The sequence below is a fragment of the Aptenodytes patagonicus genome, chromosome 1 (genome assembly GCF_965638725.1).
Source record: "Aptenodytes patagonicus chromosome 1, bAptPat1.pri.cur, whole genome shotgun sequence".
Taxonomy (NCBI): Eukaryota; Metazoa; Chordata; class Aves; order Sphenisciformes; family Spheniscidae; genus Aptenodytes; species Aptenodytes patagonicus.
Window position 1 is genome coordinate 11,580,736 of NC_134949.1, and position 27,658 is coordinate 11,608,393.

The following is a 27,658-nucleotide window of genomic DNA, read 5'->3' on the forward strand; positions in this document are numbered from 1 at the left end:
AATCAGCAGGGTGCCCTTGTGCCGAAGGAGGCCAGCTGCATACTGTGCTGTATTAGCAGAAGTGTATCCAGCCAGCAGGTTGCTGGAACGGATTCTACCCCTGTATTCAGCTCCTGTCGGGAGTACCGTGCCCAGTTGTGGGCTCCCCAGTGCAAGGAAAACATTGACCTAATGGAAGAAGATCAGCTGAGGGACCATAGCATGTGATGTATGAGGCTGAGAGAATTAAGTTTATTCAGAGAAAGCTAAGGTGAGACCTTATTGCTGTTGACAACTATCTAATGGGAGGGTGCAACTATCTAACGGGAAAAAAAATAGATCTGGACTCTTCTCAAGGTGCTCGGTGTCAGGGTGAGAGGCAATGGACTCAAGTTGCAATGTGGGACATTGCAATTAGATATAGAGGAAAAGGTTTTCACCGTCAGCGTGATCAAACATTGGAACAAGGGCCCAGAGAGGTTGTGAATTCTCCATCCTCAGAGACTCAGAGGATTCAAAACCCAACACGACATGGCCCCAAGCAACCTGCTCTAATTGGACCTGCTTTGAGTGGACTAGATGACTTCTAGAGGCCCCTTCCAGCCTACAGGGTTCTGCAGTTCAATGAAAGGAAATAGGAAAACAGAAACACCTCAATCATGTTCTTGTGTCAAACCTTTACCAGGTCACCATCTACTGTACTGTGAATGCTTAGTATACTATAAGGCATAGTCAGGGTAGAAGAAACTCTGGGTAATGAATTACATTAGGAATTTCATCAGTTTTTGATCTGGGTATTTTTGTTTTCTTGGTTGGCAGTTGATAAATGAGTTTTAAGGTGTTCTTGAAGATCTCTTTGATCCTACTTGCAGTCATTGGAAACTACCAAATTAAACTAATTAGGACAGGGCTTTCTTCTTAAGGTATTTTTTTCCCCCTCCCTAACATGTAACCACATTTTCTTTTTAGTTTAATTAATGCAGCTACAGTTCTTGACTTTGGGACCCTTTACGGTCATTTTCTTCCTTTCCTACAGAAGTAAAGAGTCTTTGTACACTACTGTAGAAATATCAGCAGTGTTAAGAGATATTGTCCCTACTGCTGTTATACAACTCCACAAGAACTCTTAGTAATCAAGAAGGTTTGGTTTTCTGTTAGCTTTATTCCTTGCCAAATCACTATGTTTAGCCAGAGTAATAGCTTGGTAGGCTAGTACAGATCTTTCAAATTAACATTTTGTGCATTTATTATATAGTGGAGCCATTGTTTTAAAATGCTCTATAAACATCTAATGTTAATTGGAGGAAAATTCTACTAAAAATTAGTGGAAAGGATAAGAGATATACATTTCCAACCAATATAGGATTCTTAATGTATCAGTGATAGTTAATACTGGAAATGTATTGAAAATTTGAAATGTGCATGAAAATGCATAATACTGATATTTAGCATTTCCATAATTCTGCAAGAGATAAATACAGTGCATTTCATTTTATACTTTGATTAGCTTCTGACTGTTTTTAGGTGATCAATGTGGCCTCACACATACACCTGTGATTCGTTAAAAACATTAACAAGCCTCAGCTTGTTCTTATGTTTTGTTAATCCTCTTCTGTGTATCAGCACAGGGTCCATTATGGGACAAAGACATAAGCTGCAGCTCTTGATACTTTATATTCATTGCTTTATCTTCTGCATTACACTGGAGATGAGGATCATTGTCTGCTTTCTAGTTACTTGGAGGGGAGGCATTATCCTTCCTGAGTAGGGTACAGGACATTAATAGTTTCCAAGGTCTTCCTCAGAAGAAATTGGTGCAATGTTAAGTTACTGCATTTCTCAGCCCTTTTAAATAAAAGTGATCAAGTTTCAGCCACTGAGAGGAGAAACTTGTTTTCTTTATTCTCTGCTTTCTGTGAGACTCAGGAGGATTTGATAGAGATATTAACTGTCAAAAGGAATGCAGAGGGGATTTGCTTTGGTGTCAGTTCATCCCGGCAAAAGCAAAAACCACATTGTATAGGAGAATTTCGTGTGATAATTTCCTTGGGAGCCTGGAGCCCCACAGCCGGAGACAATGGGACTTGACACCTGGTGACAATTACACTCAGCTTGGATGATGAGTTACTGCTGCTGAACTGAGATGTAGCCAGCCATGTCTGTCACTGTCAGTGACCTGTCTCATGCTTGAAATTGGAGTGTTTTATGTCTTGCCAGATGCAGAGCACACAAAATGTTTAGCTTTTCCTCTCTTCCTCCTCTATAGCCTCAGTAATAAATCAGTTCCTGAATGCAAGTGAAGAATAACAGAAGTGTAAAGCTCCAAGAACCCCAGTGGTTTTGATCATGTGGCATGGGAGGGTATAGGCAGCTGTGTCATTTTTTCACATTAATGTGAACTAAATGTAGTGTTTCTTTTGCACTCCCAGACAAAAGTGCTGAGCTCACAGGGGCTGCTGGTCCATGCCCAGGGTTCATATGTTGCTTTTCTCCCTTGCTTGTCTACATAGCTAACAAAATAAATCCCAGGGACAGACATTGTTCTCGCAGCATTCCACCTGCTTTTGAAATGATAACGATCTCCTATTTTCCGTATGCTTTTCAACCTGAAGACTTCCAAAGCACTTAACAAAACTTCCTAGTTTTGTTAAGTCCACCCAAAGGGAACTCTTCACCCTCCTCTGAAATGAGCTGATTTAGAGTAAGGAGCAAGTCTTTAATGGTAGAGAGCAGTGGTACAAGAGAAGAGTGCTGTATACCTCGTCTTCCCAAACAGAAACCTGAGGGATAATTTACTTGGATATAATGTAATCACTCATTTGCATATTTGACAAGGACGATGCTGATGATACTTTTTCCCTATGCGATAAGTAATAACATATTCAGTTCAGGACTTTAGGGTTAGAGTTCTGCTTCGATTATCCCATTTCTGTGGTAGGCCAGGACTCAGTTCTGAAGTTTTTGATTCACCCTGGAGTTTTACTCTGATTACTTTATTCATTTCAGTTATATCTAAAGAACTCGAGCTTTCAACATTTTCTGTTTATCCTTTGGTAGATTGTTTTCCATCTGAGTTTTAAGAACAGCAGTAAAACAGCATGAGAACATTTTCCTGAGATTAATATTTATTTTTTAAGCTTGCAGTACGAAAGCCTTTGGTCAAAGTACACGCAGATTGCACAACCATAAGATTATGCATGGGGTTTTTTATTGCTCTTGGTGTTATGAGAATATTTAAATGTCTGGGTCAAACTTGTGTACATTAAACAGACATGGGCACCAATAGGATTTTTTTCAGCTCCTTCCTATCAAGATAGGATATGTTTTTGTGTAAAGAGATCTAGCTTACTGTCATGAAAAGGCACTTCAGACCCTAGTGTGGCTTATTCAGATGATTAATGTGGGCCACATGTGTCTGATGTGGCATGAGGTTGATCGATGTTTTTTATTATCTTTTCTTTTCTGATGCAACACTTGTTTTCAAAGTCTGGATGCAGTAAGTGCCTTCAGAGCATAAGGTTGTAATACTCGTTTTCATGGTGTTACATGATGGCTGTCTTTTTGGAAAACTAACCCTTGCTGACAACGGTAGCCTCCAGTAACGCAATAGCCAAAATCTTGTAATAAGCTACAGATTCTAATGGAGAAAGATAATCTGGTCAGAAGAGCGAGCTTGCCTCCCACAGACTCGCTGGCTGCAGCTTCGTGTCTGTGAGCTTGGGAAGATGATGTTGCACAACAGTGGCACAACAGGCGGCAGACAGTTTCCTTCTTCCTCTTGGTCATACTGCCTGAGTCATTCAAAACCTTTCGTTGACCGACTCATCCAATGCTTTTTCACAGCCTTTTAAGAAATATGTAAGTTAAGAGGGCATTCCTCCACCTGTTTTATTTTCCCTGTTCAGTTTTTGTTCAAACAAGATCACAGTGTGTCCCGGAAGGTTGACCGAGCTGGGGCTCTGTGAAAGTTTTGCCCTCAAGTGTGAGCTCATTAGACATTTATATCTGCATTTTTGTTCTTTGATGCGGCTTGAAATGACTTTACAAAGGTTCACAGCAATGAGCTAGAAAAAGATTACACTCATTTGACAGATGAGTGAACTAAAGCACAAAGAAGTTAGGTGGCTGTGGTGGGAGCCCTAACTTACAGCAGACACCTAAGGACAGCAGAAAGTGTGGGGACCTGGCTCTCAGCCTTCACTGCTAACCTGCCACCATCTCAGGTGCTCTGCTGAGCCTGAACATTTTCTCAAACAGAGAGATTTTAAGCATTCTGCAAACTCTTTGCTTTCTTTTTTCTTCGTAATGTTATTCATTTGCATCAGGTTCAACTCAGGTTACAGACCAAAAATAATTAAGCTGCCATCAGGCTGAGAGGTACAACACGGAGAAAAGTTTTCAGAGGGTCTCCAGCAATGTCAGACAGATCAGGGAGGGGAATTACTGCAGGAGGCCTCTCTGTGAATCTCCTGGCAGGGTAGCAGTTGGTGTCCATTGCAGTCATTTTTTTTATGATGTGGAAAAGTCAGGGTTTTTTATTTGTTGTTCAGTTTGTGCATGTGATGTGGCTCAGGGGTGGATTGGTCTTGACTCTCTTTGAGGCTCACAGTACTGATAACTGCAGTGCTTACTTAGGGCTGGGGAAAGAAAAGCTAGTAGAAATTCAGAGAACAAGATTTAAACTCAGACCTGCAGATTCAACTTCTGGAATACAGATTCCAGCCAAACACCTGTGTGTTTTTCATTGCTGTTCATTAAGCTTTGCCTTTTCCATTGCCCATGGTCAGCCAGACCAGGAATTAGTGTAATCAGGCATAGTCCAACTGGTATCAATGAAGCTTACCTGATTAATACCAGACAGAATCATGCCCTGTGTTTCAAGGAAGGTGGTATTATTATTATTGTTGTTGTTGTTATTGTTATTATTTTGTCTCTCTTTCTTCCTTCCTTGGACCATTTATTGGACTGCCTTCCTTCTCCATTTTATTTCCCACTCTGCATACTCTCTACACCTCTTTTTAGCCTGCGGGATGTTAGCACTTTCCTCCCTTGCTGTTCCCTCTTTCTCCATCCTCTCAGAGGGAACACAATCTCAGTAACATTGTCTTCCATGTCAAGCTGAGACACTGCAGTTGTTCATGCAGGTTTGAAACAGAAAAGCAGTCATTATGAATCGCCCTTGTCCTCTTGCTGTCAGCTTGAGGGAGATTTCTTCTCGCTTGTCCATCTGCCCTCGACTCACAGGCTGCTGGGCTGATGCAAGGCTGCAAACAGCTCCCAGTGAAAAGTCAGGGAAGTGGTGAGCATAAATCTGCCTCTTCACACATTCTAGTGGTGGATTGATATTCTGGAGACACAATGGCTTTTTTCATGACTATGTGAAATTATAACAGTGTAGAACTGTTTGCAAGTGGATTTCTGGAAGTAACAAGTAAACGGCGACGGAAACCATCCTGTTCACTTTTATGATTTTTACAGAATTAGCTTATAATTTCATACGTTGACCTAAACGTGAAAAATTTGACTTATACTTGTTTAATGATCTCTTTTGCGTGGCTTACAACACAAAAGATTATCTGTTATGAAATACACTGGGAAACAGCTCAGGCACTGCTACTTTGCATATACCTCCTGCAGTGCACTGTGCTGCATCCTTTCCACCTTCCTTCTGACCCAGGGAATTTAGTTTGCTGCCTTGCCATTAAAGGAAATAAGCAAAACTCAGATGTACTATAAGCTTTCTGACATGAACATATGTAAGTGCTTGATTTGTCAGCTACTGTGCTTATAGTGGAGACATCAGTACTACTGAGAAAGGAATAAGAAGTGATTTCTGGGCACAAACGTTTGTGTTTCATTTATTAAGGAACAAGCTGAGAAACAGTAGAAAAATTATCTTTAGAAGGGGTGGAGGGCTATAGCCTGCAAGCCACGTATTGTTGGGATTATGCACATATATATGTACAGACTATTGGAATTCCTTGCTTTAAGTGGTTTCATTTAATGAATAGCTTTTTATTGCCTACTTTCCCTAACATGAATATTTATTTTAAATGTCGTATTAAGTTTACTAATTCCTTTAAAACAGTGGAACATTCCTTTCTCCAACTATCTGTCCCTCATGGTACAATACTGAGTCAAAGCGAATGGTAAAATATTGAGTCAAAGGGAATGAATACCAAGGTAAACAGTCCTTAACTCTGTGTATTTTGCTGGGGTGTGACAAAAAGGCAGATAGGAACCCAGTTTTCAAATAGGAAAGTTTATTAGGACACAAGGGCTTGGCGTCAAGCATTATCACTATTTTCTGTGCCAATGCCCAGGATAAAATCTCCCCTCAGGTTCTGATTTCAATTTGGGGCAATGTTTGAGAACGAAAGACAATTTAGGAATTTTAAATGTGTGGCATGCGCTAATGGATCATTGAAATAAACCGGTTCTTCAGAGGCTCAGCAGCCTCACATTCCTTTGCAGGTAAGGTCACTGTCAACAGGCTTAGTGCCCTGTATCTCAGGGTTACAGGTAGTTGACACTTTGCAGGCAGCTGAAAAAAACCACAAAAGGCTGCAACTCCTTCCTGCACTTCTGATACAGTATTTTCTATGGTATAGTTTAATGTTAGAGAGAGGACATTGATAAAAGGATGCAAAGAAGCAGAGGTAGACTGGGCTTAAGCTGTGTGTATTTGTGAGTGGGTTATTCCCTTCAGTAGGAGCAGAAATACGCACACGCACATGCACACACACATGCTTCTCCTTAGTTCCGACGAGGGATGCATCTGCAGCAGTTTAAAGCTTCAGTAGGTCCTGGCAGTTAGTAAATCTCTCTCAGGTTCTCATAGCTTTGCTAATACTGGCACCCAGTCTAGACCACAGCTGTGCTATCACAAGATTTAGTTTCAGTAAAGTTTCTTCGGAAGGAACTGGTTTATCATGCCATTGTATAATGAGAATAAATGTTCTCCATAGAAAATTCTCATGAAAAATTCATGCCTAACGTGCCCTAAGCATGTACAATTGATAGCTACACATTTTTAAGTCTTGTCAGTTTTCAATTTCTCTTTTCCTTTTTTTTTTTTAAATGACAAAACACTGCAGTGTGCTCTCTGTGTGTGGTCAGGTCATTACATATCAATATTCTGGCTTTAAACATTATTTTTTTTAATAAAATATATTATTATTTGCTGGCTTCCTCCAGGGAAATAAGAAGATGTAAATTATTTGCTGTAACCAACTTGCCCTGCAGCTCCAGCTATGGAATTTAGTCACTGACCTTAAAAGCAAAAGCAAAATTGCCCTTTTTTAGTTTACGTTGTCTACATCATGAATTGCCAAACAGGAAGCTGAGATTTCCTTTCCTCGGACACAAATTCATTAAAATACATGTAGATACTTACCTATATTGTGCTATACTAATGTTTTACTAACCACACAAGTCGAGATTGCTTGTAAAACTTTTGAAGTCCAAACAGAATCTATACCATGTGGTCTCATTCCTCAGAGTCAATTTTGAGCAAATAAATTTATTCTACTCAGACTAATTTCCAGGCCTTTCAGGCAAGAGGAATTCTACGTGCTGTGCTTTTTCCAAGTAAAAATGCTTGTCCTTGTGATTCTCCTCTCCCACAGTCTGCCTTTTCTGCTGAAATACTTCAGTGGCTGTCTCAGCCTTTAAGAGCCTTCACAGATGGACCCCTCCATCTCATCTATTCTTTCTACATAACAAATTTGGAAAACTGATCACAAATATCCCTTTGGTCTCACTCATCACATCTACCCTGCAAAAACACTGCCATTGCCCCATCCTTCTTACTTCTTACTCCTTTGATCTGAGTGGATTTGGGAGGCTTGGAACTGTATTTTGAGAGGGCAGACATGACAGAGTAGTTACAATATCTTCACCTTGCTTTTCCTTCTTTCCTTTTGGACCAAAATATTGACTCCTACCAATATGTAATGGACTTGATTATTGTTTGACTTTCCTGAAAAAAAAAGCTTTCATCTTACTTTGTTTAGGTGTAGATAGAGTTATTCTTTGGAAAGTTTGCCGTTCATATAATCAGTTCTCACTACGTTTTATTAATGAATAAGAATATATATTAAATTCTGCAGTAGCTCCCTTTTACCTGTTTATATTGCTGTGTTTTTACTTTAAGATCATTAAGATAGATACTGCTTCTGTCTGTGCATCTGTACGCAACTAGTACAGAAGATACTGATTTTGATTGGTCTTTTTGGGTAGAATGGTAACAGTAATGGTAGCAATGCCAATCTTACCATGACTTCTTCATGTTCATATATGAGAATAATACTATATATAGTATTCCTATATAAGGAGTCATCTCATGGTTCTTTCTGAACCCAAACCCTCAAAATTACTGAACATTTCTTACCTTTCTCTATGTCATAGTACTTGCTTTGATGGTTTCTTTTCGTAATTGATAATGGTTCGTCTGCTTTTTTCTTTCTTTCTCTGTCACATGGTCTCACTTTTTCTCATCTTTTCCAGATCAAGGAACTGTACAAAAAGTTGTTGTCCTACCCACCAACTTCTCTGCAAGTGGAGAACTCATTTTAGAAGAGCTGGAGGTTTTTCAGGTTTGGCTTGCTCCCACTTTTACTCTTCCGATGTGTATGTTCACACAAACACTTTGTTCTAAGAGACTTTGTCAAGGGCAACTGTGACTTGATAAAAGATCAAGTAAATGTGCATGCTGTCAGCTTGATACCCACCCAAAGAGGAATATAAAATGTCCACTGTTATGAAGGCTGTAGCTAGCTTAAGTCCTTTTTTTCCCCTGTATTTAAGTTGCCTATTTTTTATGTTGTTATACTGGCTAGAAGGATTTTGATAATCACACTTTTACAAGGTCGTGTTATAGTGGCTGCCAGAAGGCAACTTTTATCATTGGCATTACGTATTGAGACTGTCGCTATTTACCGATGGAATCTAAGACTTTTGTACTTCTTTGATTATCTGATAATCTTCCCGATTCTGAGCTGCAGAATGCAAGCAAACTAGTGTTGTTTTTGCTTAACTCCAGTTCTTCAAAGCCACATGCCTCTGGAGTCAAGAAAGCTACGAGCTTAACACAACATAAGCTGAAAAGAAACACAAACAACTACAGGGAGAAATAAGGGAATAGCCCCTGTCAATCACTCTGGCATGTAGCAGCTTATAATAACCTAAAGAAAATGTTCACCCTCATGTTGAAAAACCCCTTTGAAATTTTTGAATGGGCTATTCTTTAAAACAGGTAGTCTCAGGGCAAATGGTAGTATGCATTTATAAACTTAGTTAAGGGTTTTGTCATGGGCTTTTCTCTATTTCATTGAGAGGATACAAAAAATTCAAGCTTTTTTATCAAGACAGGCAGCATTAACAATTCCTTTAAGAAAAGGAATACACTCTGTGTTAACCCTCATAAAGGTATAATTAGCCTTCCTAGGCTTTTGTTGAAGACATCCCTTTAAAAAAGATCTGTGTGAATAATATTACCTAAAGAGTACCCTTCACCCAGGTATTACTAATTCCATTTACTGAAAGGTAAATTAATACAGCAAGCAGATAGGTGGGCTGAGAGGAATCCTGACCCTAAACCTAGTTTCTGGGCCTCTGTGCACAGGCTTTTTTATCCTGAACCCTCAAAATCATGATATCGTAACCTCTGCCATTGCAATCTGTGCGGGCAGCATGGCAGTATTTTGATGAGTCTCTCCAAGACAGCAGGAATGAGATCACTGGCTGTGTGCTAGTAAATATCGAGAGTAAGCAAAGCACCAACTCCTTTGCAGAGTATAAACAAGGAAAGGAGAATGTGGCATCAGATCCATTGTTGCATTTGATCTTGAGTCTCCAGACTCACGAAATACTGCAGCAGCTCTAAACTCCTTCAAACCTTTGCCAATTCACATGATTCGCAGCCAGATTTCCTAGTCCTGGCCTCCTTGCTCTGCTTGTAGTCCACTGCAATTAATCCTGGCCCACCGTTGTGGCTTTCCTTTGTGACTGAGAAAATGCTAAATCTTCAAAAAATGCTGAACGTTTTTATTACCATCAATTTTATCATTTGTTTGGATGAGAATAATTAATTGCTTCACTTGCTTAAGGCAATTAATGTGATAATTCCCTTTCCAGCTCTTTAAGATTTGGTTTGGACACAGACAATAATAGACTGCAGTAATGACACACAGTAGTACAGAGTACTGTCTCTGGGAAAGAAACATTCAATAACACACATGCCATTTTTAATATTCTAGTCATTGATAATCTGAAAGTATATGTTGGATGGTAACCAAACTGTATGCACTGTACATAATGTGTAGGAGAAGTATGACATAGACATGTGGTAAATATGCATGAGCTATTGTATGATTTTTCTTTATCATCATCGTCAAAGAACAAACATTGTTTCTTATTATAAAGTGAGAGTAATGGCTTCAAAACACATTGCTTCTATATTGCTGAGGTAACACAGATGCAGGTTAATTAGAAGTGTGCAAAAACTTGTTGATGCACATGAGTAATAATAATGCAGTTGAGTTTAGCCAATACATTTAGTGAGACATTACTTGTATTTATGTCATTTGTTTAGTTCTGAAAATAGCAAAAAATTAGTAGGAGTGAGTGATGCCTTTCCAAGATATGAAAAGTTATAGTTTTCTTAGGTATGACTTAGGTTTTACTTAATTTCAAATTTTAATGTCGAGACAATATTAACAAGAGAGTCCTTGTAAATGTGGTTTGGAATTTTGTCTTTCAGAGTAATTCTCCTATAACAACAATGAAGATTTCATCTAAAAAGGTAAAGAAAAGTGGAATGCTTACTTAGTGCTTATTAATTGAGAAATAAATTGACTTAAAGATGTTAGAATACCAATTGTTGTGCAGCATACTAAATATAGGCAGGAGATTTTCCATAATGAATATGGAAAAACTTGACTGAAGTTTGCATGAGCTGTTTATATGCCCCAGAGCCACTAAGATAAAACAATTTCTATTCATTATGTATCACTTCTAATTCACTGAAAGTGTAAATTTTTTTGTTGTTTTGTTTGACAAGTAAGGAAAAAAAAAGCACTAAAAGAGGAAATTTTCCCTCCTCTTTTTTTCTGTAAGTCCTAAATAGAAATTTTCCCTTGGAAGTCTAGTCAATGCAAAAAGGCAGTGTTGGGGTTGTTGGGTCCATGGTGCAATTGTGCGTGTTTGTGTATTAGTAATAACAATGGCAATAAGAGTGATGAAAACAGCTGAGAGGATTTCTGCTGAAATGTTAAAGACCCAAACTAAAAATATGTATTCCATGATTTTGCAAGCAACATGTTGCTCAATATTTTACAAAACTACTAATAAGTAAACATTATTCACTAAATTGAATTCAGTGTAATTTTTTAGTTTTATGACAAAAAGATCAGGGGAGTTTCAAGGTTTTTATTCAATATTAATTTCTATTTTAAGAATAATTGATTAATTGTTTCTGAGTAAAACAGTCATTTTAGCCCAGATTTTGGTGATGACCTATTCACTTTGAACTTCTTTTGCAAAAGGTCTCATTCATTATAAAAGTTCTGTTGGCTTATTTTTCCAGGTATATAAGGCTATCAGAATCTGGCCCTAAGCCTCGACATAATCTCTAGGTTTTATTTCTTGGAAGTCTATGCACTGAAGAATCCAACTAGGAACTCTGCATAATATTTATTAAAGTGACTATATGCAGAGAAAATACTTAGTTCAAAGGCTTGAGCCAATAATCCTCACTGAATAAAAACCAAGTTCTCAAATCTGAGCAATATTAACTCAGCCTGTCTGCCCCAGAACAGAACAATGACACTTAATGTCCAAAAACCATTAAAAATCCCCAGTGTTTCTAAGCGTTTTCTAACAGGAACGTGGAAATATTATAGGCCTGTTCACCTGGGAGATTTCTGTTTATCTTGGCTTTATATATATTAGTGGCTCCCCTCTTGGCCTTGAGTTAATTCCAAAATTAATTGAAAGGTTTTTAGGTGTGTTAGCCGAGTCTCGGGTGAAGATCCTCCACGTCTGAAATAAATCTTTCCATTTCCTTCTACAGCAACAGTTGTACGTGAGCTCAGATGAAGGGGTCACCCAGGTATCCTTGCATCGCTGCCACATCTACGGGACAGCCTGCGCTGACTGCTGCCTAGCCCGAGATCCGTACTGCGCCTGGGATGGCAGCTCCTGCTCCAGGTTTTATCCCACGGGGAAAAGGTGAGGGTATTAAGCAGCCCAGTGAAGTCTGCAAGGAAAGAAGGCTGCTGTTGTGCTATGTAGCCTGGGGTGTTGTAATGTGATGGAGAAGTGGGATGTCATTCCTTTCAGCAGCATGTACGAACAATACCTCCGTAGCTATTGTGCTTGGCATTGTTCATCACCTAGGAGCGTATGCTGCAAGAGCGTATGATAAAGAGCTTGCCTTTTCATATTTAAAGTAATGGACCGAAAAAAAGAAAAAAAACCCATTCCTTATCATTAATATTAATCCTTCTCTCTCATGCACACAAAATCAGTGAAACATTTGTTCCCTTTGTTTAAATTCAGTTGCTCACTATGGATGTAATTATGATAGCCCTAAATACAGCAAAATGTCTCTCGGGCTGTCTGAGGAATAAAGTCTCTTTTTTTTGTTGTTCCTCATTTACTCCTAAGTGAGAAGAATAATTTCCAGGGAAATTTTAGGCAAATGTGATTTCCGTGTAATGCCTGCAGATTTGGGGTTTTTGACATGAGATTTATTAAAGCAGACAGGGAAAGCAATTTCTCTTTAATTTACAACAGAGCTAATAGTCCATCTCATAATTCTTATGCAAAACAGGAGCCTCTTTCCTCCTCCCAAGGGAAACATTTAATAGCAGGAGGCTGTAGTGAGCTCTTGTATTGCTAAGATTTCACTTCATATACAAACAAAGCTACAGAATACACAATGAGGTATTACTGCAGAGGAGACAAACCTTTCAGATGTACGCCAGAGTTTTACCCACTATGTGCTACGGTGCTCAGTCCCTGCACCTGAGCTGCAGATGCAGAAGACCAGATACAGTTAATGGGCTTCACTCCTTTACCTACATGGAAGGAGATGGTAGACAGAAACAGACAAAGCTTGGCTCTGCTCCAGTGACTCAACAAGCTGATGGCAATGTCATCCCCTGAGATGAAAGACAATTACTTTTGTTATTGCGGTTTTCTTGATTCATTTCTTATTTCAGACTAAAAGGTAAAGCCCAACCTGGCCATGCAGCAATTGGTAAAGTACCTGGGGTTTTCACTGCTTTCACTCAGCATATTCAGCCTCCAGCCTGCAAACTGGTTGTTTTCTTCCATGGAACAAAGGTCAGAAGATGGGGGGAGGAAAGAAAAGAAAAATCACCAAGTCTCAGGCCACCTAACCCCTACCTAACACAGTTGCTGAAAGATATAATGAGCAGTCAGGTATACCCAGTCTGTGCAGTTTCCAGTGGATTCCTTGCCATCCCCATTATATACACCCAGGGTTATTTCCACTGGGGCTTGCTTTCATGCTGACATTTTGTTTGCAATTTGCTTTTTATGTCAAACCAAAATAAACACCTAAAACTGTATGGAAAAAAATCTGGTTTTCATATGTAAAGGAAATGAGTTGTCCCTTTATCTAATGAGAGAGATTATGGAGAAAACATGGGTAATTGGAGCCAAATCCCATAGTCTAGACAGTAGTATCTGCTGGACGCATTTGCTTATTTGCTTCTTTTGACACTTCTGTCTCCCATGGATTACTGTGGTTCCTCATCCAACATTGATTTACCTCAAAACACCTGACAGTATTATCTTTATTTTCTAAACACCACCTTCTCAACCTTTTTTTATACATATCAAACTGTAAGTTTACATTCTCAGAACTCCTAAATGCAAGTGGCGTGCCATTTCTGACAGTGTGGAACAGCTCACGGTAGCACAGGAGTCCTGAAATTCACTCAGAAATTCTTCATTGTCTCCTTTGACTCACATAAATAGAATCATAGAATCATAGAATCATTAAGGTTGGAAGAGACCTCTAAGATCATTGAGTACAACCGTCAACCCAACACCACCATGCCCACTAAACCATGTCCCTAAGCGCCTCATCTACACATCTTTTAAATACGTCCAGGGATGGGGACTCAACCACTTCCCTGAGCAGCGTAGTTCACAAAGGTTAAGAACCCAAGACATAAGATGAAGTATTTTTGATGGTAAACATCAAAAATATACATGGAATGTCAGAAATTACTCCTTTGAAACATCTCCTTTCAAATGTTTCCTTTTAAAACAATGCAGTGAAGGATCAGGTGACACGGGATTATAAACACTGTCTCTGGGTGTTTGTGCAGTACCTGGCCACAGAGGCATCGCCCTTCACTCAGCGGTACTGGAGCTCCAGGGGCTTTTTATGGTTTCTGATCTCACAAAATCATTAGTGCATAGTTCAGAATACAGCTGTTACATATCCCAGCAGCATCCATTTGCAACAGTCTGTCATCAATATATTTTTTGTTGAACTTGATAAATATTGAACTAACTTACAGAATATTCAACAAATAAAATAATATATCTTAAGAATAAAAAATTCAGGTACCAGATTTTCATGCACTGAATTCTGTGAGCTATGACCTCCTAGCCAAGGAGGACTGAAATGCCAGTATTCCCAATCCCAGTAAGTTCCCTAGTTAGTTTGCTACAGAATCGTGATTTTGCATCTGTCATCCAAATAATATAACAAAGTCTTATTTAGAAGTATTCTGAGACTTGGTGAGTTTGAGTAACTTTTGGAAAAAGTCACATACAAGTAGAGGATAGAACTGAATCTTAGCTCTCCACCATTCTGGGTGAATACTTGTCGTGGTTTAACCTCAGCCAGCAACTGAGCACCACACAGCTGCTCGCTCACTCCCCCCCCACCCCCTGTGGGATGGAGGAGAGAATCGGAAGAGTAGAAGTGAGAAAACTCATGGGTTGAGATAAGAACAGTTTAATAATTGAAATAAAATAAAATAATAATAATAATAGTAATAATAATAAGAAGAATATACAAAGCAAGTGATGCACAATGCAATTGCTCACCACCCACCCACCGATGCCCAGCCAGTCCCCGAGCAGTGGCCCCCCGGCCAACTTCCGCCAGTTTATGTACTGAGCATGATGTCACACGGTATGGAATGTCCCTTTGGCCAGTTGGGGACAGCTGTCCTGGCTGTGCCCCCTCCCAGCTTCTTGTGCACCTCCAGCCTTCTCAGTCGGTAGAGCATGGGAAGCTGAGAAGTCCTTGACTAGTGTAAGCACTGCTTAGCAACAACTAAAACATCGGTGTGTTATCAACATTGTTCTCACCCTAAATCCAAACCACAGCACTGTACCAGCTACTAGGAAGGATATTAACTCTATCCCAGCTGAAACCAGGGCAATACTGCAGTCACTCTGCTACCAAGGTGGCTACAGGCACCAAAAATAAGGTGCCTGCCAAAGTCAAGGAAGGAACATGCCCTATATCATAATTTTCTGTTGGTGCTTTAGATATGAGCACTGTGACTCTTATGCAGCTCATTCTTAGGTGTTTGCCTTTATGAAGAGTTCCAGCTGGGGAATCTGGCTTTGAATGTTAGGTCTTGCAACAGTGAACGTATGTCTATTTTATGCATCACCTCTAGCCCTTCCATTTCTATACCTCCATTGCAAAACTACTTTACCTACCAAAAGTACAACCATTTATAAACTTCAGCAACAGAGTACTCACTCAAACAGTATCTTCACTCTAGGAAGCCTGCCAAGAGTAAAGCACACTCACAATAAGTCATGAACTATCCCTAACAGTTGATCTAGTAAAAAAAAAACCAAAACCTGCAAATAAAAAAGTGTTTTTTGCAATGTAGCTATCTTGGAATAACATTTTGTTTTTACAAAATATTTCAGGAGGAGTCGTAGGCAAGACGTGAGACATGGAAACCCTCTGACTCAGTGCCGAGGTTTCAACCTGAAAGGTACTGTAATTTAGAGATCCTCATGCTATATAAAGAATGCGTGGCTTTCCTTTATGTGATTCATCATAACTCATATTATCTGTGTGGTTTACTGGTAAAGCATAATTATTTTCCAAGTCTGAGTTTTGTTTTGATTTGATTTTAACATCTTTTCTTGCAATTAGATGAAACTTGCATATATATGATAAAATTTGAACCATGAAATACATAGTTCAGCATACATGAAATGGAAAGCTGACAGTGTTGACTGTATAACAGGTACAGTTAATTTGAGGGCTGTTCTACTTCTAAATCCATTCAGTCTTTATTAATTCCTCTTCATGCATGTAAGTCTTGGACCTCAGAATTATTCTGCATATTTGAGGCCATATTGTGTTTTGGAGCACATCTTTCAGAAAACAGCAGGTGCTCTACCTGTCTTTTGAGTTATGATTATCTCTTTCTCCCTTTACATGGGAAAATAAACCATTCCAAATCTCTTTATGAAGTCACTTATTTCCAGCTGTGCAACTGTTTAGTCAGCCTGGCATGGTGCAGGTGGACAGGGAAGCCAATGCTCTGCCCTCCCAGCTACCACTTTCTCCAGGCTGATGGACACCAGTCAAATATTGCCAAAGTCATAGTAAGAGTAGACACATACATAAAGGAAGCTTAATCCTCTTCAACCCCATGCATGTCTGAGCTAGGCTGTGGCAATGTATGCCATCAAACCAAGGGCACACATTAGAGAATTATGCTCCTTTCACCTCTGTTTCTGAGCCTGCATTTTGAAGTGCATTCTCATCTGTACCATCCAGAGACCAAATAATAGACCTGACTGATTGTAAATTTTTGACTGAATTTTTTGAGTAAAAGAACAATGCTTTAAGAGTTACATGTGAAATGTTCAGTTAATAATAATTCCACTGACGTGGTCTCCACTGGGTCTCAGAAGAATCTCCTGGATCAAAACAAACCACAACAGTCAGTTGGGTGTAGATCCCTCAGCCCAAATGTGGCTAATCCTGCTCTAACTGCCAATCTACAGTGCCAGTGGGTCTTTCCCCATGACTCAGTATTAGGTCGTTTCTATGAAGCTGAATAGCTTCCATAGATAATTACAGAAGATGACCCCACCATTAGAGTATGCACCTGAGCTCTGAGAGATCCCTGTTAGAGCTTAGGCTCTGAATCATGAAGTAACTTGAGCTGCATGTCCTACCTTTCAGGCATGTGCTGTGACCACCCACCCATTGTCTGTCCCAAGGGTGGGTGTCTCCTCTTTCGATGTGGAAAATGTGAGAATGACAACTGTCTGCTTTCTGGGCTGAGGGGATACAAATATTTAAACCTTGACAGTCTTGTGAAACAGGTTTCTTGTTTTCCAACCATTTTTTTTAATGTGGATGTATTTATAGGTTTATGTGTTTTAGCAACGTTAAAGGATGTTTTGGTGACAGCAGTGGGATATAGCACAGGTAGATGGCAGTTGTTTCCCCGGTGGAAAAAAAGATAAAAAGAAACAGCAACTTAGACTTTTTCAAAATATAATTAAAGCCATTTATAGCAAGACTACTATGTTTGGAGAGAAAATGAAATCTATCTAAAGGACAAAAGACCAGAGAGTAGGGCAATAGCAAGAAATCTTCCAAGTTCATAGGGAACCATAATCTTGAAACAAAGTCTTTAAACATGATAGGTTGCATGCCTTAGACCTCTCAGCATGTATAAACTCAACGTTTTGGGCATATTGCAATTTTTAAATAGATCATCATGAACTAAGGGGCTTGTATGATTGCTTTTCAAATGTTCTGTTTAATATTGTTATGCTTGTGTTAGCCCTTATGGTCATTAGAGAAATACATTTGTATTCTCTCAATCTTTTTCTTAGCATGTATAAGTAGTAGTATTATGGACAAGGTAAGAAGTTAGATATATGTTGATCAATTAAACAAATAAAAATGCATTTTTGTAGTACACCTAGTTCCAGTGTACATTAAAATAAAAATGTGTTACAGCTCTGATTCTCACTGTTCCACAGCTACAGATAGGTCAGCCCGCAGATAAGCTCTTTCCTAGCTTATGGTCTTTGAATGCAAAATATTTCCATGTTTTTCTCCTAACAGTTGCAACTGATTTTGGTACAACCTCATAAATGTGCTAAAAACTTTGAAGGACTAAAACCAAGTAAAGTCTCCTTCCTTTAGTAGAATAGATTCCAATTTCACATATCAGTTGATGAAAGAAGCTGAAAAGAATGGGAGATAAAGTAGACTCTGAGGAAAACCAGTCTGTGCAAAAACAGAGTCTGATTTTAGACATGTTGACTTCTAAGTATTTGCATTTCTCATACTATTTTGTATCCATTGCTCCTTTAAAAAAAAAAAAAAAAAGAAAGAAAGAAAGAGAAAAATATTCTATTTTATATATGATGTAAGCTTTTAAATCTGGAAGTGTATTGTTTTCAGGACAAGTAGTATGATTTGGGCCAAGCAATGAGCATCTAAAAGTTCCTATCGGTAACCACCAATTGTTCATCTATCAAGACTATAAAGGGGCACAACAAGTCTAAGCGCTGACATACGCTCAGCACTTGCCCAGGTGTTGCTGGAGTGCTATAAATCTGTCCTGCTCTTTGTTGCTGGCCTGTCTACGTATTCATTGCCTTTCAGATTTAGAGCCAAGTCCCTTCCTTGCTTTGTAAGAGAAGCACAGGAGCGGGAGCCAAGTCTGCCCTCTCTCGCCTCCCTGTGATACTGCACGCAGCTGGAATAGACGGAGCCTTCTTTAGGGCGTGCTGCTGTATTTTGAGTCATGCAACCATATTCCCCCAACTCGTAAACTGTGAAGTGTGAAGAAATATATTAAATGCTTCATTCTCCTTTGGAGAGTTCTAGACAGGTGTTCTTGTAGTAGTAGAGAATGAGATAATTTCAGGGAACAATATCCCTGAGCTCAGTTATCCCATCAGCAGAGCTTACTAGCCCACAGGTATCCTACTTTCTCAGAACAGACCATGTCGGATTGAAAACACTGGTATCTGGAACTGGATGTGCTTCTTCACATTTCATTTCATTTCTTTGAAAATTTTGTACCCTAAATTACTTATTATTGGCCAATATCAGGATCAGATATACTTCATTTTACCTGTATTGCAAACAGTTTACCTGTATTGCAAACAGTTACTTGCTTTCTATATCAAATCACCATTCACAGTAGCCTGACCTGTTTTCTTTTTCCTTCTAGCATACAGAAACGCTGCAGAAATAGTTCAGTATGGAGTAAAAAACAACACCACCTTTCTCGAATGCACACCCAAATCTCCTCAGGCTTCTATTAAATGGCTGCTACAGAAAGACAATGACAGGAGGAAAGAGGTGAGTAATGTGAGCAGTGGCTCTGGAAGGGACCTCAGTCAGCATCCAATCCACTCCCCGGACCAAGGCGAGGTAGCGTGTGTGTTTTCATCAGACAGTCCGGCTACAGTGAAGCTGGAGAATTTGCGTGGATGAAGGACAGTGACCAGCACTTTACTCATATAAATAAGGGCAGACTCTTCAGTATAGCTGGGACTTCACTCCTCAGCCCCAGTGATTTCTATCAGACCAGAACAGCTATCAGAAAATTCCTGTCAGCTCCCAAAGTCAGGGAACTAGTTAATGAATTTTTCCTTCACACCTTACTAATTGCAAACTGAAGGTTTGCAGCACTCAGGACTTCTTATTGATCTGAGGAAATAGGCATAAAAGCAATAACCTGTATAAAGTTCAGGAAGAAGTCAGCATGCAGTAGCCCTTCTGTGCTATTGAAGAGATAAAAGGCAAAAGTGGGAGAAATGTGAAAGGTTTCTTTAGCAAGAAACTAGTCCAGGCTAAGAACACGTATTGACAAAAGCATTTCCCCACCACGGTGCAATCACATTTTCCATTACTGCACTCTCTAAGGCTCTCAAGTTTCAGCACTGTAATATACAGTATGATTGTTTATGGGGAATGTGCCTTCCTTAAGTAATATAAAAGGGGAAAAAAACCATTTCAAATCCAAGGCAGTTACTATATGAATAAAAAGGAACATCTTTTGAAAGGAAATATTAAGTAATATGGTGTCTGTTGATAGATTATAAATACTGAAAAGCATTATTCTCATATCAGGCCATTTTCCAAAATCAGAGAGGACTTACAAGCCTTTCACTGTCTTTCACGCTGTTTTTCTCATGTACTCTTCAAAGACTCAAGCAGTGTCCTGGCAATCTAGGTGCAATTCTTTAACCCCTTGCTTCAGCAGAACATCTCCTTTTTTAGTTCTTATGTTCAATAACTGTATTAGAATCAATGCAGTTTTAAATAACAACAGACAAACTAAAGCAATCAAAGGGTTAATTACATTTCCAGTCTCAAATTTCTGAAAATCTTACCTCCACAATGTCTACAAAAGTTTACAATAACAGAATAGCATAATAAATAAATGAATTCCCAAGAGAATCAGATATAATGTAAAGTGCAGTGGCAAAACAGAGAAATCATTCATACAAATACCAGCACTGGTATTCTTTCATAATGGGTTAGATTACCGATTTTTACTTCACAGCTGATATGCAAAGGGACATGTGCGCAGTCATTTATAATCAGATGATGACTCAACAAGCTGTGGTAACTTGCTTCCTTCGGATGATGTGACCATCTCCTGGGACTGTCGAGAGTCTGAAGCCAGAAAGGAAATAGGAGAGTAGAAAAATTGCTCTTGGTTTCCAAGGAGCCAAGTCCCAGCTGAGGCCACTGCGATGAAAACTTTTATACCAGGCTATAGGCTCTGCAGTGCAGATAGAGTTCTTCAGAAGCTAGCCCCAGGAACCTGCTCAAAGTCAAAATATTTAACTAGAAGCCACCTTGTGTTCAATGACAGATCAACCCCCAGTTCTGCACCTTTCTTCCATTGAGTCTCAGCAGCAATCTCTGATGCTGGAAGAGACATTCTCGGGGGTGTGACCCTGGCAAATGAAAGTTCATTTCCTCAGCTCTGCTATTTGAACATTATGAAAACTCTTCTTTCATGTAGTCTCCAGATTTGCATCTTTGTCTTCATCCTGATCAAACCTATTGTAACATAACGAATAAAAATATTGAAGTCATTTTCTTTAGCGACATTTACGTACCTTGAGGTAAGTTCTCTCCTAACAGTAGCAGTAACAGTGGTCTCTGGGAGATGTGATAAAGCAAAACGTAGTACCTTTAAGAAGCCCTCTAAGAAAGAGGTGTTTGAAGTGAGACTTACCAAGAGGTCCAATACTGTGTTGTTCCATAACATTCCCTAAAACGTTCCTTCTGCCTTTTTGCTCTTTAGGTCAAGCTGAATGAGAGGATCATAGCTACTGAGCAAGGACTCCTCATTCGCTCTGTCCAAGACAGCGACCGGGGGCTTTACCACTGCATCGCAACAGAGAACAGCTTCAAGCAGACCTTAGCAAAGATCAATTTCAAAGTGTTGGATTCAGAGATGGTGGCCTTCATGACTGACAAGTGGTCCCCTTGGACCTGGGCCAGCTCGGTGCGAGCGCTGCAGTTCCACCCAAAGGACTTTGTGGGAGCTTTCAGCCACTCAGAGATGCAGATGATTAACCAGTACTGCAAAGACAGTAGACAGCAAGGTCAGCAGAGGGAAGAATCCCAGAAGATGAGAGGGGACTACAGCAAACTAAAGGCTCTTATCAATAGCAGGAAAAGTAGAAATAGAAGGAATCAATTACCTGGATCTTAATTTTATTTTGTAGTAATAGATATCTTTGTCCTTACTGTAGGGGGCTTATATTTGTCTGTTGAGAACAAATTTGAGCAAATCTGATGAAAAATTAAATGAAAATCCAACAAGCCTCAGAAAAGATCCTCCTCCCAGTAAAATGCAGTGTAACTTAACTAAAGAAAATAATGCAGAGCATTTTCTTTCCTGGATGCCTACTGACACTAGGTTGGGCTCTGTCCTAGAAGCAGAACTGAGTATTCATCTTAAACCAGATTCACATTTAACATCTCAGTATTTAATTACAGCTGAATAGAATTTTTTACAAAATCAATGCATTATCTTGCAGCTCTGGAACTGTACCAGCCAGACTGGTGGTGAAAGAATCTGGGTTAAGATGCATGCTCAAAGTAGGATGGTACTAAGATTTCCTTGCACTGCATTTAAGAACATGAGTTCCTTCTTGTTTACTGTTCAATATTGGGTTTACAGCTTTCACTCATTGTTCAAATCATGTAAATGCATGCTGATAGGAAGCAAGTAAAGTATAGTAGAAATGTTTCATTCATTCAGAGGTCAAATGAAGGAACGAGTAGAAGAAAAAAAATTATACTTTATCAGAGGAAACACTGATTATTGTGCATAGTATGAGTTGTAATAAATTCATGAGTTCTGGAATGTAACTTAAAATATTTCTGCTCATATTGATTTTTATTAAAATAGGGTGTCCTATAACACTACATAGCTTTATAAGTGGCACAAAGCTAACATGAGAATGTTCATTATACATACAATTTTGAAAAACACCTAAGTGACTTAGGTATTTTAGCTATTTTTCAAAGAATTACACTCCATTTTTTTTCAAAGGACAGAATGTGGGTATACAATATAGTGTTTACCCAGAAATGAAAAACATAGATTATCTTTAATCTGTTCCATGATTAAATTGGAGATGGTCTGCAATGTAGAAACAAGTCATGAGTGTCTTTGAAAATTTTAAAACATGATTTTTTCAACTGTTTTCTCAAAGTTGCCAATATTTTAACTGAAATTTTTAAATTAAACCATTTCCATTTTCCAGTCTTTGTACCCTTTTTCTTTTCAATGTTATTTTCACAATTTCCTCTTATTTTCAGTTTTCTGCTGAAAAGAAGATCAGGAAAAGAAAAAAAAAAAAAAAGAATGAGGGGAAAATAAAACTGAAAAATGGTTTGGGTGAAAAAACCAAAAAGTTTAACAACTTGAGAGGCATGTTAAAACAGAAATATTTTTGTTTAAGAAGCAGCTGTCAGGTCTAATGAAGTATGTTTAGTTGAAAATTGGGTAAATGTGCATCAAGCCATCCTGGGAAAAACTCTCTTTTTTTTTTGAGCAACAATAATGCCAAAAAATAGGGACAAATCTCCTCATTTTACTATGTAAGAGTGTTCCGGAAGCTGCTGAGTCTGTTCAAAGGAGATAGATAACAGGGATTAAAAACCTATGAGTACCTTAGAAAAATTGTGGTTTATTCCATGATATTTTATGGTAGTACACAAAAATATAAACTAATGTTCAGCTCAAAACTGAGCTACGTTCAGCTCAAAAAAAAAAAAAGGTAAATTTCTGGAAAAAAAATTGAGTGAAAATAATTTCTGAACTCAGAGAAGATAATAAAAAAACTTTTTTAGAAGTTGTTAGTTCCAGCCAGTAACAGATGGATACTGTATTTTAAAACATAGTTTTAAACATTTTAATGGGTCTTTGTTGAAACTCTTTGGGCATTATTTTGATTCTGCTTCTATTAGAGTACTCTGGGAGTAACTCTACAGGGTGTAGGAGAACACCTCTGGGTTTGTGCCAGTGTGAATTAAGATCTAGTGCAATGGAGGTAACTCTGGTATTTACCTGATATCAGTTAGATGTGTCACTTTATCACCACCTGATGCAGAATAGCTGGGGAATGGGGCCTGATTGATCAAACCACTTAAACGGTCTCCGAGTCCCTTTGATGCTGGTGGGAGCTCTTTGAATTAATTTGTGTGCTTACTGCTTGCTTCAAAGGGGATGGCAGTACCAGCCTGCTCATATATTGCCATCTAGTTAAGTGCTTTCTTTAATCAAGGCCTAAATGCATATTTCTGCAATATGTAGCCACTGGTATCTAAAGTCCTTCTTATGGAAACCATCAGGAAACTTTCTCTTTGACTTCAGTAAGCTTGGATCTGGCCCCAAGAGCTAGCAAAGCGGATTCTGGAGGAAAAAAAAAAGGCAAATGAGATGGGTAAGGGAAAATAAGATTATTTTTTTTTAACCCAGCTGACTTTCAGTGCAGCAAACTACTTTTTTTTTTTTTTTTCCTGAGGATGATTGATTTCTGAAGTGTGTAAGTGACAAACCAAAAATTGAGTGCCACAAAATAAAACTACCTCCTGGAATGACATTAGTGCATATACTCTGTATGCTGCCATGTTCTTCCTATTTCCCCAGCAGATCCACTACAGAGTTAGTGTGATATTAATGTCTATTGTGAGGATCATAATTGCTTCCAGATGGAATACAGTGATTAATAGGTATTTAAGGGTACAATTTACCCTTTAAGTGGTTAGGTACCTTGATATTTTAATAGGCCCCCATTAGGCCTCAGAAATTGTAGTTACACTGTTTTCTAATAGAATATTGGCAATAAGGGATTCCGTTAAAACAATCAGCATAGCTCAGAGTTTCATATGATTATAAAATAATATTTTTAAAGCTGCTTCATATACCATTATTATGGTATGACTGTTTAAGGGATTATACTTAAACTAACATTTTTCCTGCTGCATGAAAACTTCAGCATATATATAATAAGCTTCTGTCAGTGCGTAACCGGTCCAAGCTTCCATGCTTAGTAGCCTTCCCCTGTGTATAGAGTAGTCAGGAGCCAGATGCTCAGCTGGTATAAACTAACGTAACTTCCTTGCTGTCCATTTAGCTACTGTGGTTTATACCAGCTGAGGGTTTGGCCCTACATGTACAGAATAGACAAACTGCAATTTTTATTTGTTTAAAGTAGCCCCTCTACTGTAGGTAACACCAAAACTTAAGACTGTAATATTGTTTGTGCTATTTAATACTTCCTATTTTGAGGATTACTAAATAATGTATATAATTTTATTCCTTAAAAAATACAAAAGCAAAATGACTTCTAGGCATAACTTCACCAAATGTAAAGATACGTTCTCTGCTAAGAACTTCACCGTGTACTGATATTTTTTTCGCTATTTTTATTTTGTGTAAAGTTTGCTGAAATCTTGACCTAACAATGTGTTCTTTGCAATTGTTGTTACTGTAGATATGTGTGTTTTATTAAGAAAATCTTGTTTTTAAAAGTGTAGGTATGTGTATAAGTTCCTAGCATGATGAAGCTGTCATTACAGTGAATATGCATTATATAGTGTGTAAGAAAGAACAAAGTGTAGTTTAACATAGTGCTATTTAATTGAATATCTAAAATACTATTTGCCTGACAAAATAAAGTGTGTTGCACCAACTTAAAAATTTGTTTTCCCCTTTATAGATGTGTGTTAAAAATAAGGAAGTTTTTTTTTTCTCTCTGAAAAGCAATCCCATAGACTTTCTTAAATAAGTCCAAGAAAATCCTCGCAGCATCAGGTATTACAGCTGATCAGTTCTGAGCCCTGCTCTGCATTGAACACTCAGTCACAGAGATTTCCAGGAGCTCACAAAGAGTCGGAGATGAATTCTTTCAGAAATGACCCCATGTAAAGACCCTGCATATGAACAGGTTAACATTTTTTCATTGTAAATAAAGAAAACTTCCCTGGAAGTATTTAAAAGACGTGTAGATGAGGCGCTTAGGGACATGGTTTAGTGGGCATGGTGGTGTTGGGTTGACGGTTGGACTCGATGATCTTAGAGGTCTTTTCCAACCTTTATGATTCTATGAAAAAAAAGAAAAATTGGTTTTCTACTAGAAGTATAAAGTCAATCAGAAATGTCCAACTTTAAAAAAGGGGAGTAAAGTGTAAATGCTTTCTGCTTTTATTTCACTGGGAAAAAACCTCACCAAAAAAACCCAAACAAACAAGAAACCAAGCGCATTCTGTGAAATCCTGCAGATGAAACAAATTTTATTGTTCAGCTTTTTCTTTCAGCTGGGACTCGAGGCATTCTCCAAGCAGCTCTGCAGGGGAGGCAGGCTGGTGGGGCTGCGCCGCAGGGAGCAGCAGCTCTCTCCTATTTCCTGCTTGTCCTTGGAGTGAAATAACCTGCCCAACACCTACAGTATGCTCCTTTTTCCTGCATCTGTCATCCAAGCAGTGTTATTATTGCTCTTCTTATCGTCTGTTTTTCCAGATGGGTTTCAACAAGAAAGCATAGGGCCTCCTCAGTTCTTTAGGATAATAATTAAAAATTAAATGTCACAAAGACTGACCTTCACAACAAGGCTCTGGATCGTTAAACCCGGATTTTGATTTCCCAGATAGATAGGTTCCTGCAAGGCTTTATGAGGTGTGAGTGGATAAGATTACCTCACTCCATGATTTCCATACTGGCTGGTTCCTAGATGTGCTGACACTGGATAGTTACCTGCTCAGCACTCAGGCCAGTTTGGGTCATAAGCTGAGGTTTTGAGCACTCCCACGTGCTGTAGGAAATGTTTGGATTAGGCTCCAAAAAAGCTGGGCATTTAGAGAGTTTTACACTCTGAGAAGCCTTTCCCAGATCTGATCCTCTGTCTTTAAATCCTGCTCAGTTGTCTTTTGCTGATTTTCTCCCCCTTCTCTTTTTTCCCCCTCCTGCAGGGTTACAGCATGGTTCAACACTTACTGCTTTGATTCCTTACCTCTGAGCTGTGGCAAAACAAGACACGGGACTTCTCAGGACATCAGATGTAAGATCTTCAAAGATCTGAGCTTTCTCCTTTGTCTTTCAAATGTCTGTTGGAATTTTTATTTTTTTTTCCATCTGGGAGCTACTGCTTTTTCTAAGGTGACAAGACCTTTCTAAAATCTCTCTTCAAGTGAAAGCAGGATGCAAAACCCACACACTTACACAGTCTTTTGCAATGCATGTGTCCATGCAGGATCCCTACGGGACAGAGCAGCGTCAAGTGCAGCCTACTCTACGCAGCCACAGAAGCCCAGAGGGGACCAGTGAAAAATGTTGCCTGCACAGGAGGCACCGCTAACAACGGGGTGGCTCCCAATGCTACAGGATGATTGTTGCCTCCGGAATTAATTGTTGCCTCCAGAATTAAGTCAGCAGCTGTAATTCTGTGGGGCAGGCCATAAAAGCAGGTTGAGGCATGGTGGCTTTTGCCTAAAGTAATGGACTAGGTCTCAGGAGACTAATACTTCTTTATCCTTTTCACTGCAGCTGGCTTGCTAAGCCCTTCTCATGCTCCCCAAGGTGGTCTGGGGAGAAGTGACTTCATGTGATTTGAGCCCAAGTAAAACTACACACAGATACTCACCAGCAGGTTCCAGATAGATACATGCATACATACAACTACCTGCATACAGAGGAGCTTTTCTTTCCATACAGTATTTGCTGATACATTTAGCTTCCTTTAACATTAATGTATGTCCTTTTCCTGTTTCAACATGGGCAGAATCAGACCTCGGGGTCCCAAGATGTCAATAGCTTGTGGGTAGAGCAGTTACCATCTCTGAGAGCATTTTAAAAGACAATTAATTGGTCAACAAAAGCCCTTTCTTCTAATAACTCTCCTCTCTAACTTACCTTCTTCTGCACTATCTCAAGAATTTCCTTTTAGCATTGGGAGACTAGCACAGTATAAGAAATAAAAAATGTGCTGTCATTTAACATGTCTAATCTAAACTAAAGACTGAGATTTAAAGATGCTTTGGCATTCTGAACACTCCAAGACGCAAATTCAACACAGCTGGTTCAGCAGTCAACAAATAATTACATTACAGTGATAGACTGTCCTGTATCCCAGGACTCGT

General features: G+C 39.0%; 1 protein-coding gene across 2 annotated transcripts in view; it reads left to right on the forward strand.

Moving 5' to 3' along the window:
* SEMA3C (semaphorin 3C) overlaps positions 1-25,223 on the forward strand; it is a 126,162-nt gene extending 100,939 nt beyond the window's left edge. For both annotated transcript variants that reach the window (XM_076360839.1, XM_076360917.1), the window contains 6 exons: positions 8,488-8,576; positions 10,742-10,783; positions 12,053-12,210; positions 15,922-15,989; positions 19,215-19,345; positions 21,309-25,223. In XM_076360839.1, coding sequence (XP_076216954.1) covers positions 8,488-8,576; positions 10,742-10,783; positions 12,053-12,210; positions 15,922-15,989; positions 19,215-19,345; positions 21,309-21,722 — 902 coding nt within the window. In that variant the 3' untranslated portion in view covers positions 21,723-25,223. The remainder of the gene's footprint in view (positions 1-8,487; positions 8,577-10,741; positions 10,784-12,052; positions 12,211-15,921; positions 15,990-19,214; positions 19,346-21,308) is intronic.
* The last annotated feature ends 2,435 nt before the right edge of the window (positions 25,224-27,658 follow it).